The sequence below is a fragment of the Myotis myotis genome, unplaced genomic scaffold (genome assembly GCF_014108235.1).
Source record: "Myotis myotis isolate mMyoMyo1 unplaced genomic scaffold, mMyoMyo1.p scaffold_m19_p_9, whole genome shotgun sequence".
Taxonomy (NCBI): Eukaryota; Metazoa; Chordata; class Mammalia; order Chiroptera; family Vespertilionidae; genus Myotis; species Myotis myotis.
Window position 1 is genome coordinate 11,303,564 of NW_023416401.1, and position 12,910 is coordinate 11,316,473.

The 12,910-nt window shown below is 54.9% G+C and overlaps 1 protein-coding gene across 5 annotated transcripts in view; it reads left to right on the plus strand.

The window, feature by feature from the left end:
* ZBTB7C (zinc finger and BTB domain containing 7C) overlaps positions 1–12,910 on the plus strand; it is a 288,772-nt gene that overhangs the window by 268,317 nt on the left and 7,545 nt on the right. For 4 of the 5 annotated variants that reach the window (XM_036322899.1, XM_036322900.1, XM_036322898.1 and 1 more), the window contains one exon: positions 6,878–8,104. In XM_036322899.1, coding sequence (XP_036178792.1) covers positions 6,894–8,104 — 1,211 coding nt within the window. In that variant the 5' untranslated portion in view covers positions 6,878–6,893. Of the gene's footprint in view, positions 1–3,322; positions 3,524–6,877; positions 8,105–12,910 lie in introns of those variants that run through there. The other variant, XM_036322902.1, reaches the window with a different exon arrangement.

Below are 12,910 nucleotides of genomic sequence, written 5' to 3' on the forward strand. Positions count from 1 at the left end.
CCCCACCCCCAGTGAGTGTGAGACTGGGGAGGACAGCAGAGCAGCTGGGACGCCTCCTGGAAAGGCCGCCAGAGGCAGTGGGGCTCTGAAAGGCAGTCACGTGGGCCTGGTGCTGTTTATGGGGGATGAATGATTTATTTTATTATCTACATTTTCAGTGGCTTAATAAGGTTTAATAAGCTTCCCAGGGAGTTTTCTGGCTCGGGAAATGGCCTCTCATAAACATGAGTAGTAAATCCTTTATTTTGAACATAAAAAGGTGTGCAATTTTTCTTAAGAGGAAACAAGTCTTCCCCCACCCCCTCTCCCCACCCCCACCCCCCCCACCCCGCCTCACTCTCTAATAAATAAAGGATGGCTAAATAATTAAAGAACAATAGTTGAAAGGGGCACCACTTTGTCTGGCCCACACTCCCCAGGGCAGCACACTCCCCTGGCCTGCTCTGCTGGCTCTGAGCCCCTCCAGCTCCCTGAAGGGGGCACTCCTTGCCTCACGAGACCATGCAGCCCCTTAGAGACCCACTCTATCTTCTCTGCAAGGTCACCACTCAGGGTAGGAGAGAAATCAGTACCTTCAGGGGACATGCGGGTTGTCCAGGAGTCATTTAACCACATTACTGTGTGACCTTAACCTCACTTACCTTGTATTTCCTTATCTGTAAAATGGGTACAACAGTGGCCTCACCTGCCATCAAGGAGGTGGAAGTGCTTTGACAAGTAAAGGCTCCAAGCCAGCGCTTGGGCGAGGGTTCCTGGTGGGCAGCTGCTGTGAAGAGGAAGGGGTTCCTCCAGGGGGTAACTAACAGCTCAGACACACATACCCCCACCCCCATCACCAAAGCCCACGTGAGGAGCTGCCCCTCACTCCTCCTCGCCCATCTCTCGGACCACCTCTAGGTACCCCTCCAGTCTGTCCCAAGTGTGTTTCATCCCGGTAAGAATTGAGGGGGAGAGGAGCTGACCCTGGCTGCTGCCCCTCTCCCAACCCCTGTGGGTGGTCCTAGACCTTGTTCTGATAAAACCAAACCAGTGCAGCACTGAGGGAAGGGGGAGGTGGTGAGGATGGTGAGGGAGGGTCTGCAAGGGATACTGCAGGGTACTGTACAGTCTGGTCCCTGTCACTGACCTAGTGCTGTGACTTTGGGAAAGTCAGCTCACCAGCGAGTTTAGGTTTCTTCTCGGAAAAGTGTGCCAAAGAATTCTTTCTGTCCCCTGGATCCTGGGAAAATGTATGGAGAAAGGAGATTTGAACAAGTCATTCTGAATCTGAAGCTCAACAGGGCGGTGGCATTGCCAACTCGGGGGCTTCAGCAGAGGACAATGAAGCCGAGGCGTGCATGCCTGGTCACAGGAGCAAAAACGCAGACCCCCAGATATAGGGACACAGAGAATCTGTCTGGGGCAAGGGAGAGAGCCCACGTGTGCCTGCCTGCCAGGCCTGGCCTCTGCCCTGGGCCTCCAGTCTTGTTCTGTGGTTGGGGGACTAGGCATTGGGGGGACACAATCGTGTGAATCAGGGAGGGCCTGCATTCCAGCTGTAAGGGAACATCTGGTGGAGAAGGGAAGCTCAGAGCTCATTTCACACAAACCAACCAGCTCTAAACCCTGGGCCTGAGGCAAGCTAGGGACTGTGGGCTCCGGGCGTGTCCTGGCAGGTGGCAGAGCAGGTGGGGCCGGCTGTGCTCAGCTGTGGGCCCTCTGCCTAGGGTGCTCTGGCAGATGGGGAAGAGCCTAGAAGTTGAAGTGGCCCTGCCCAGCCTCCTAGCCCACACAGTCTGGCCCCAGCCTCAGGGGCAGCTGAGGCTCCAGGGCATTCTGGGGGCAAGAGGTGTGGCTGCCCTGCTCAGGGGAACTGCCAAGGGCAGGGTGGGGCAGGCCGCAGAGCTCCAGCTGCTTGGACCAGGTCTCGCTGCCCTCTCTCCTGCCACCCCCCCCCCCCCCCCCCCCCCCCCCCGCAGGTTTCGGTGCCTACACAAACCACAGGAACTACAGACCTGCCCAAAGGGTGCAGGTAGCTGCTCCCCACCTCATCCCATGTCTGGGAAAGAACCACATCCTTCTCGGCCCCTGGGCGGCACCCCCACTGTCACCGCAGCCACCAGTTCTGCAGGTGGCTCTGAGGTCGCAGGCTGGGGCAATGGAGGAGGTGGAGGCTGGAGGTGGTGGGACCACTCCCAGGGCAGTGGGAGCCGGCCAGCTGGGGCCAGCCTGCCCTGCGATTTGGCAGATTTGCTGAGCTGAGCAGGATTTCGGAAGGCACTGGACTTGTGGATCAGAGCGATAGACTTGTCTCAGAAGTCACACCACCAGGCAGCCACAGAGGACAGGAAGGAGATGGGACTCAGAAATCAAGTAAATCAAGAAATCACTTTGCCTCTCTGATCCCCACCCAATGGGGATCATAAAAAGGATAAGGTGAATGAATGTAAGTGCCTTATGAATGACAGGGCTCTGTTCCAAGCCGGAGGACTGGGGCCACCCCTCCACCTTTTGTGACTTCCAGGCTATCTCTTCTCTGTATTTGAACTGATCTCATTCATTCAGGTTCTACCATATTCATACTAAATGGCATCCTGGGAATGACACAGGCATATAAGAAACAGGCCCTGCCCAGAGCAAGTGAGATCTAAGCAATGAATTCCCCATTTTCCAGATAGGCAAACTGAGGGCAGTGGAAGTATATACTTTGCCTATGCCCCTGTGCTTCACGTTCCTGGTAAAACCAATCCTACAACATGGGGCCCCTATTAGCCAGACAAGCCTGCACCTGGCTGAGGGCACAGGCTTGGCATCAAAACACCCTGCTTCTAGTTCTACCTCTGACACTGATTGCCCATGTGCGCTTGAGCACTGGTTCCTCTCTGTGCCTCATTTTCCTCATCTGTAAAATGACTATAAAGTTGATACCAGCTTCGCCTGCCCCATAGGAGTGCATGAGCTAGGAGATGTGAATGAACCTTAGCACATAGGACTCACACATGCCAGGGCGGCCTGGGAACTTGTAAGGGCTGTTCTCAGTCTTTGGTTGGGTGAGGTGCTTACTGGTAAGTCGGTGGATCTGCAAAACCATGCGGAAGGCAAATTGGCTCCCAGTAGGGCCCCACCGCCCTCTGCCAAAACCCCTATGATGAGGCTTCAGGGCATTCCGGGGCCAAGGGGTGTGGCTGCCCTGCTCAAGGGAACTGCCAAGAGTCTTGTACTCCCTGGACTTCAGAATTGCTAGCACTGGCTGCGCACCTACTATGCATCAGGAGGCCTTCACCCATTTGACCCATACAGCAACTCTGAGAGGTCGACACTATCATCCTCTCCATTGTGCAGATGAGGAAACTGAGCTCAAGGACGGGAATACCACGTCCCAGAGGCCTCAGTGTGGGTGTCGGATGTGGACACGGGCGGCCTAAGAGCAGGGCTCTCACCCTCCACCCCTCCGCGTGGGCCGTGGGTTGTCAGATGACCATCAGCCAACCTCAGCACGTGCTGGCTGGGAGCGGCTTCTGGTGCAATCCCACTCAGGATCCAGGTGAGGCACACCCCCCTCTGCCCAATATAACCCGCTCTATCCTTCACAGCTCCGACAAGCCCAGCCCACCCACAGGGGTCCAGCGCCGTGCCGTTCATACCTCTCATTCACACTCAGCACTGAGACCCCCAAGCCCCTGGCACGTGTGAGTCTCAGCTCATCCTCACCCCTGGCTCTGATCAAATCTCTGAAGTAAGAGACAACATTTGGGGGGCGGGGGGAAGAGTTCAAATCTCCCTGCCCTGTAGAGGGCAGTGTGGTAAAAGGAGATGGATATGAACTTTGGCACCAAATACAGCTGGGCTCAAAGCCTGGCTCAGACCCTTGTGGCACTGGGCAAGCCACCTACCCTCTCCACACCTTTTCTTTATCCCTAAGCTGGAGATGACGATACAAATGTGTACCTTTCAGTATTCCATTGGTTGAGGAAAGAGTAGAGGTGCGATGCCTGACATGTAGCAGGCGCTCAATAAACGATAGCTAGTACTGACTATTCTCATAAATGCTGGCTGCCTAGCTTGCTTCATTTGGTTATTAGAACAGGACACAAATAAGAAAACTCAAGTCACACTCAAGAAATTGGTCGTGGAGGACTTCTGGAGCCAGATTCCTACAATGCATTTCGGTGGTGGGAGGTCCTCCGGCCCCTTCCAATGTCCCCACCCCCACCACTTCTCTGTTCTGCTCATAGAAGCACCCTGTCTGTCTGTAGGTGGTAAACTGAGGGCAAGATCCCTTCTCGTAGCAGGGAGAGAGGGGAATGTAAGGAAGTTACCCAAGCCAACAAAGTTCTCATTTTACAGCTGAGTAAACCAAAGCCTTGACATGGGAAGTGCTGCCTTTGTCAGACAGGGTTACTTGGACATTCTGGGCTCTAGAAACTTCCACTGGGGCAAGAGGCCCTAGGAGGCTGTGGCAGGCCTCCTGACGGCCGGAACCACACCTGCAAAGGTTCCACCTGCCTTCATTCTTCCCCTATCTCCTTCCTCCATTTCCAAGCATCTCTTCCCCTCTTTCCCTCCTCCTTCTTTGTTTCTGATCTGTCTTTATACCTTTTTCTATCCCCTTTGTACCAAAGACCATCTTTTGGGCTAAGCCTCTCCTGGCTGTTGAGAGTCTTTGTTTTGTTGTGTTGTGTGTGTGTGTGATTCTCTTTCGTGAGCATGTTATTCTTGGAGACAGAACTGCCCTGGCTTAAGCGATGGGAGGGGAAGGAAGGAGGGCCTGGGTGGGAAGGAGGGGAGGTGGGGGTGGGACATGGCCACCCCTTTGGGACACTGCTGTCTGGGTCCTCCAGGGCATGGGAATCTTAGGGTCATCAGGGAAGCTCCCAGAGTGAAGGGCAGGGACACGTCTTCCCAAAGAGACAATGAAACAGCAAGCGTCAGCCCTCACCTCCTGCCTGGAAAAACAGCCCAGCTACACAGCCACATCCCCTCCTCCAGGGATGGGACAAAGGCTGCAACCAGGCCACTGTGAGAAGCGGCTGCTGGGCAGAGCAGCCTGGAGTCCAGGGTCACCCCGGCCTGTTGCCCTTTCCTCATCCAGGTCCACTTTGCCCTTCTAACCTCTCATGGTCATGCACACTGGTCATTAGATTTCCCATGACCACCCATGACAAGATGAGGCCACAGGAGCCCAGAGAGCTGAGCAGCCTCCCAACATCTCAGAGCCGTGGGCCCTGATTCCCAGGCTCCAGCCGACGTGGCTACTACAGCACAGAGATGGGACATTTAGGCGAAAGGACAGCAGTCTCCATCCCTCAGGGAGCTTGGCTGAGACACCGACCACCAACACATGGCCCAACAGGTTCAATTCCTCTCTGCAAGAAGGTGGGGAAAAGCTTAAAGAATTGTGGGCATTTCCCCTAAAATAACATTTAAGAACATTTTTATCTCTAAAGCAACAGTTCTCAACCTGTGGGTTTCGACCCCTTCACAGGGGTCGCCTAAGACCTTCGGAAAACACATATATAATTACTTATTGTTTCTGTGACTAATCACTATGCTTTAATTATGTTCAATTTGTAACAATGAAATTGGGGGTCACCACAACATGAGGAACCCTTTAATACAAAAGGGTTGCGGCATTAGGGAGGTTGAGAACCACTGCCTTTGGCAAGCAAGAAAATGGCTCTAATTTCCTGAGATTTTACTGATTTCAGCTTTTCACTTAACAGTCCAAGGGGCATTTCATTCACAAACAGTCTCCAGAGGGGAGGGTCCCTCTGAGGGTCAGGACCCTACTACCCATTTGGAAGCTTCATGAGAAAAAGGTGTCATTTCCTCAATACGTATTTAGTTTTTAAAGAAACTGCTGAGTTGATCACAGAATGGCTGTACCACTCGTACTCTCACCAGCAATGTATGAGTGATCCAGTTTCTCCACGCCCTCACCAGCATTTGGTGTTAGCACTCTGTTATTTTAGCCATTCTGACAGCTGTGTGGTGATAGCTCACTCCTCTTCAGTGAACCTTGCTGTACGTTTCTCACGGTTGTGTCACTGCTCTGGAGGCTGGAAGTTCAAGATCAAGGTGTCATCAGGGTTGGTTTCTTCTGAGGCCTCTCTCCTGGGCTTGCAGATGGCCATCTTCTCCCTGTGTCTTCACCGGGTCTTCCCTCTGTGTCTGTGTCCTCATCTCCTTTGATGAGGACACGTCATAATGGATTAGGGCCCACTCAGGTGACCTCATTGTAACCTTAATCACCTCTTCAAAGGTCCTACCTCCAGACATAGTCACATTCTGAGATACTGGAGGTTATAACTTCAGCCTATGGATTTGGTGGGGGACACAACTCAGCCCATAACAGTAGCCAGTAGCCAAATGTTAGTCTGTTACAGGAGTCAGAGGAGTTTTGCAATAAACCAGAGCATTTTCTCAGCAGCATTGCGTCATGAGAGAACATTCCCCCTTTGGCCTCAACCCGCAGATGCTGTGTGAGGAAGTAGTGGACGTAGCAGCTGAATGTCAGGTGACTGTCCGTCCTGGTGTCTCACCATTGCATATGAACAAATTTGACTTCAGTGAAATCATGCCCACGAGAAGCTTACAAGCCTTTGCCAAACAGCCTACGCCAACTGCCCCATAGAGGTCAACTCCGTGAGGGCTCCGGGCAAAGACCCCATGGGCCAGTGAAAAGCCCCAGCCTATGAGCTGGGCTCTGCACTGCAGGTGGGATTTAGAAAAGCCGAGAAGGAGGGCTGGAGGCAGGGGGAGCCTTAAGCAAAGGCAGGGGTGGTTTGGACCACCATGCCCACCAGCCTCGCCTCCCTGGTCCAGCATCCCAGAGCTGGGTGTCCCCTCCTGGGACTGCATCCTCTAACCCGGTCTCCCTCTCTGTGTCCATCTGCAGGGCTCTGGCTGAGACCATGGCCAATGGCATTGACGAGCTCATCGGCATTCCCTTCCCCAACCACAGCAGCGAGGTTCTGTGTAGCCTGAACGAGCAGCGGCACGATGGCCTGCTCTGCGACGTGCTGCTGGTGGTGCAGGAGCAGGAGTACCGCACCCACCGCTCCGTCCTGGCGGCCTGCAGCAAGTACTTCAAAAAGCTCTTCACAGCCGGCACCTTAGCCAGCCAGCCCTATGTCTACGAGATCGACTTTGTCCAGCCAGAGGCCCTGGCCGCCATCCTCGAGTTCGCCTACACCTCCACGCTCACCATCACCGCCTCCAACGTCAAGCACATCCTCAACGCCGCCAGGATGCTGGAGATCCAGTGCATCGTCAACGTGTGCCTGGAGATTATGGAGCCTGGCGGGGACGGCGGGGAGGAGGACGACAAGGAGGACGACGACGATGATGAGGATGATGATGACGAGGAGGATGAGGAGGAGGAAGAGGAGGAAGAGGATGAGGAAGAGGATGACGATACGGAGGATTTCGCTGATCAAGAAAACTTGCCTGACCCCCAGGACATCAGCTGCCACCAGAGCCCTTCCAAGGCGGACCATCTCACTGAGAAGGCCTATGCGGACACACCCAGGGACTTCCCGGACTCCTTCCAAGCCAGCAGCCCTGGCCATCTGGGCGTTATCCGGGACTTCTCCATTGAATCTCTGCTGAGGGAGAATCTGTACCCCAAAGCCAACATCCCCGACAGGAGACCCTCCTTATCTCCCTTTGCCCCAGACTTCTTCCCACACCTCTGGCCAGGGGACTTTGGTGCCTTTGCCCAGCTGCCCGAGCAGCCCATGGACAGTGGGCCCCTGGACCTGGTCATCAAGAATCGGAAGATCAAGGAAGAGGAGAAGGAGGAGCTGCCCCCACCCCCGCCCCCACCCTTCCCGAATGACTTCTTCAAGGACATGTTCCCGGACCTTCCCGGGGGGCCGCTGGGCTCCATCAAGGCGGAGAATGACTATGGTGCCTATCTCAACTTCCTGAGTGCCACCCACCTGGGGGGGCTCTTTCCACCCTGGCCCCTGGTGGAGGAGCGCAAGCTGAAGCCCAAGGCCTCTCAGCAGTGCCCCATCTGCCATAAAGTCATCATGGGGGCCGGTAAGCTGCCGCGGCACATGCGGACCCACACCGGGGAGAAGCCATACATGTGCAACATCTGCGAGGTCCGCTTTACCAGGTGCGCATGGCGGCCCCCAGGTGGGGGTCCCAGCTGGGAGAGGGTCGGAGGCTGCAGTGATGGCAGCAGAGAGGGGATGGGTGTGCGGGGGTGGGGCAGGGATGGAGAGAGAGACCCAGTTCAGGGGAGGTCCCACTGGATCCTAGATGCACATCAAATTCATTGCAAGAAGGCGTGCTAGGCATTACTTGGTGCAGTGATTTTCAAGCTCTTTTTAAAAGGGAAAATAGTTTCTTTAAAAATATTTTTTTTCTTAACTACAATATTAAGTGGAAGGCAAAATATAAAACAGATCAGAGCAGAGCTGTAAGACAGAAGTGAGGAGCCTCAGTACCTTGCTCACTTGGCCTCCCTCCCTCCCCAGTGTAGATCCACAGAAGCCAATTGAAGTTCCCCCGAGGAGTGGAGTGCAGCCCTTCTATTTTATTTGGAGCATGTTCAATATGCCAGGGCTGACCTAAGTGTAGTCTCTATCCTCTCACCCCAGCCCTGCCCTTTGAAGACAGGGAGGTGCTATATGGCCTTTGTTTACAGATGAGCACTCCATCCCCCCCCTGTGGCTGGTTGGCCACTCATAGTGCAGCTAGGAAATGGCAGAGCTGGGACTTACTCGTAGGACAGCAAAATCTGTGACGGGTGGCTACAGAGAACTCTCAAGTTTTGTAGCCAAAATTGGTGGGTGGGATGTGGGGGTCGGATTTGCCCACTGCTAGGTATTGATGGGCCTGGTATGTTGTGTTGGTGCTGTGAGACTGATCTTCCCAGCCATGTCCTCAGTAGGGACGGTTCTGGTGGCGGTCTTGCATCAGGGCCTGGTCGTTTCAGTGTGTCGGATGTAGCATCTGGTGGATGTCTGTCCTGTGACCCTGACCTTCTCAATGAGGTCCTTGGCCCACACGGCCACTGTCCGTCAATGAGCTCACCCCGAGAGACCCATACGTCTGCCAACGGTGCTGCCGTCAGCCCGCGTCTGGGAAATGTCTCCGTGGGAATTGCTGGGGGGCTTGTTCTTCTGATTCTCTTCTTCAATGGGCCCAAACCTTTGGTCTTTGAGGATAAAGCGAAATTTTTTGAATTATGTCAAATATTGAATAAGGGCCATGTTTTTCGGGGGAACACAAGTTCTGTGAAGTAACGAGACCTACGTTTTTGGGTGGCCTGGAACTCTATCAGAGGTTACCGGAGAAGGGCATCAGAAATATATATTCAGGTGACACTGGCATTGCCAAAATAGCTCAGTGGGCTTGTTCATTCGGTGACTACTTCTGGTCTTGGGGTCCTCGCACAGCTGCTTCTGTGAGGGAATCCCCAAGCAGAACTTCTCCCAGACCCTTTGTGCTAACAGTGGGGGGAGAATCTGGACCTGGACCTCAGATTCCCTCCCCGAGATTCACCTGCCCTCAGGTGTCTTTCATTACTGGCCCTGCCACTCTAATGCTGCCTTAGGCGATGCTTGCCTCTCCCACCCCACCTCCTCCTGAATTCACTGAGCCCCACAAGCCTGGCTAGAACGCCTGAATGAGGCTGACAGAAGCCCAGGAGAGCAGACGGGAGACCAACCAGAACATCATAGGGGGCCAGCACAGCTCACTCATCTCCTGCCGGTGACTTCCCAGCCCAGCCCCAGGGAGTGACTTCAGAGCGTTGCCACTCTTCCCAGGCCAGATCCAAGACAGGCAGCCCTGCAGTGGCCCGGAGCTTCCCCTCCTGCCACCCAGGGTCTAGCTCCGAACTTTCACGTCTGTTCCCTGTGCTGATGGCTGCCACTGAGACCTCTCCTGGCAGGAGGACTCAGGTCCACAGCTTCAACAGGATGCATGTCTCAGGGCACAGCACCATGACCCTGCCCAACCCCCCAAGTCTCCACCTTAATTCCCTCCCTGTTCCTCCCCTCCAGGCCTTTCCCACCTGCAGCGTCTGTGAGGACCACACCAGTCTGGGCCCTGCCTTCCCTCGGGAAAGTTTTAAACGTGGGCGGACAGACTCCTCTCCCTCCTGACCCTAGAAGGTTCTCTGAGTAGGCCTCCCATTGGGCAGCGATGCTGGGTTGCACAGGAGGTCTGCATTCCAGAACCCTTCCTCCCAGCACATTCCTGGTGATCACTTAGGGTGGCCTCTGCCTGCAGCCTCCCCACCCTCCAGGTCAGATGGCCTGTGCCCTCCTGGCCATCCAGCCATCTGCCCTGCCCTCCCCTCCTCAGTGACATTCCAGCCTCCGTCAGCACCTCCCCCTCAGGGTTCCCACTGGGCTCTGACAGGCCTGAGAAAGATCAGAAAAGCTCTGGCCCGCCCGCCTTCCTGGGAGGCTGGAGCGAGTTTTCCTGGCTCCTTCGGAAAAGGAACTGTACTTGTCCCTGTGGGCTGTGCTGTCCCTGTGGAACACCTCCGACCCCCTCCCTGGCACATTCTTCACAGTCACTGGTTCCTTGCTTCCCTCCTGCCACCTCCCTAGAACTGCCCTGCACGGATCCTTTTTGGTCTGTGGAGAATGCCAACGCTGGCCTGCCCAGATCGAGGCTTCCTGTAACTGTCTGCAGCCAAATCCCCCTGCAGCCCTACTCTAGGGACCTTCCTTGTGGCTAACTTCCTGTAGCCACCTTTGGTAACACCTCTTCCCCTTCCCCCGCTGGGGGCTCTTCAGCAGCCATTTAAAGCAACAGCTGCTGCCTCTTGAACTCAGAATTCCCAGGCTCCCTGGAAAGGCCAAGCCACTCCCTGGGACTGGGCCCCCAGAGGCCGAGGGAGCCAGACCTGCTGCCTTCAATCCTCCTCTTGGACAGTTTCCCTTTCTGAATCTCAACTGAGCTTCTGCTTGCTGGCCAGGCCTCTTTCCTTTCTCCTAAATGCTGACCCATCCATCCCTCTTGGGAGATGTTGGAGAGGGCCTACCCTCCCCCTGCAAGGTGACCCTGTGTCACAGGCTCCAAGATATGGCCTCAGATGCCAATGCCCAGAATGTCCACACCCCATGAGGATGTCATTCCTCATGACTTCAGCAGCCACAACAGGGTGGAGGGGCCTGGGGTCCTCCCATGCTTCTGTCCCTAAAGGCTGCCTGCACCTTCCATGGTACGCTTCTCCAAGAACAGGGACCGCCATTGCTGTCTATTCCTTGGAGTCGGAGCCCTCACCTCTGAATCAGCTCCAGATTTCAGCCAGTCCCACCAGTTGTCCCACCACTGGTTGCTCCATAGATGAGACACCCCTGGAGCCCTGAGCAGGGACTCAAAGACCAACCAGACTGTGCTTCTGTGGCCCCTTGCTGACCCCACTCAGCTCTGGTCACCGCTATGAGTCCCTCTGCCTTGCCCGAGTCTGTGTTTACACTCTCCAGGAGTTGTCCAATGTCACCATTTTCTTCCTTAAAAAGAGATGGCTTCACCAGGCTGGTGTGGCTCAGTGGTTGAGCGTTGAACCATGAACCAGGAGGTCGCAGTTCGATTCCTGGTCAGGGGACAAGCCTCAGGCTCGATCCCCAGTGGGGGGTGTGCAGAAGGCAGCTGATCAATGATTCTCCCACTGATGTTTCTATCTGTCTTTCTTTCTCTGAAATCAATTTTTAAAAAAATTTTTTTAAAGAGAGAGATGGCTTCTACCACAACCGATCCCATTGGCTCCACCTTGGGAGAGAGAAGTCTGGATCAAGGCTCCCCCAGGTCTTCTTCATCAGGAGTCCCGCTATTCCCAGAAAGTCTGGAAGCAGGGCCGAAGGTCAGGACCACAGGGTTCTGCCAGACCTGGCCCCTAGCACGGGCCTTGAAGAAAAGGGAACAAATGAGCCGGGAAGATGAGAGGCGTTGTCTCTCTGCATGCAGAGGGATGCTGCTGCCTCGGTGGGCATTTTCCCTGCCACCCAGACCACAGATTGTCCCCCTCGTTGTCACGCTGCAGCCCTCATCACTGCCAACAGGGCCTGCCCCTGGGCTGTGAAGGCCTCAGAAGACCCTTAATTTTCCCTAATGTCCGTCACCTTGGTCCTTGGGTGCAGGCAGCCTGTGAGGGGAGCACCTAGAGAGCATGGCTGGGCAGCCTTCCCTCCTGCAGCCCCTGCAGCCCAGCTATCAGAGGTGCTCCAGCCACGTCCGGCCGGGCAGGTAATAAAGGCATGAAACTGCAGGATTTGCGAAAGGGCCGGCCCCTGAGCAACAGAAGCCCCATCCTGTCCTTGGGAAAAGATGGACAACCTTTGAGCCCTGAAAAGTCACTCTCTGGTGAGCCATGGTCTCCCCAGTTTCCACTGGATCCCCACCCAGCAGCCCCTAAAGGTTGCAACTTCTAGTTTTCAACCCCTGCCTCCAGGGTGAGCCAAAAAAACTGTCTGCTCTCTGAAAAAGGCCAGAAGCATGGCTTCTTTTTCATTCTGTATTTTCCTTTTAGCTTTCTCAGTCCTGGCAGCTCTGGGGACCTTATTAAGATAATGTAATGTCATTAGCAGTGGCAGAAGGAAGAGTTGGTCTCTGACCATCAGGTTACCATGAAGTCTGAGAGGATGGTGCTGGGAAAGCATTAGCCTGACAGGGGCCTTCGTGGAGGCTGAGGTCCTGGGCGAGACCTGTGGTCCCTTATTTTCCCTTGGGGTGCTCACGAGTGCAGGCACATCTTTCTTGATGCTGAGTTCTCCCAGCTGAAAGGAGGTGCAGATCATGGTTTGGGTGCACGTGACCTGGCTGGTCCCTGGTGCAGGGTACAGGGAGGGGATGGCAGACAAGGGGATCAGGATGAGAAAGAACCATGCTGGAGTTTCGGGTTCTGAAAACTGGCCCTGCACCAGCAGGTCATTAGTCAGTCAACAAATGCTCCAGGAGC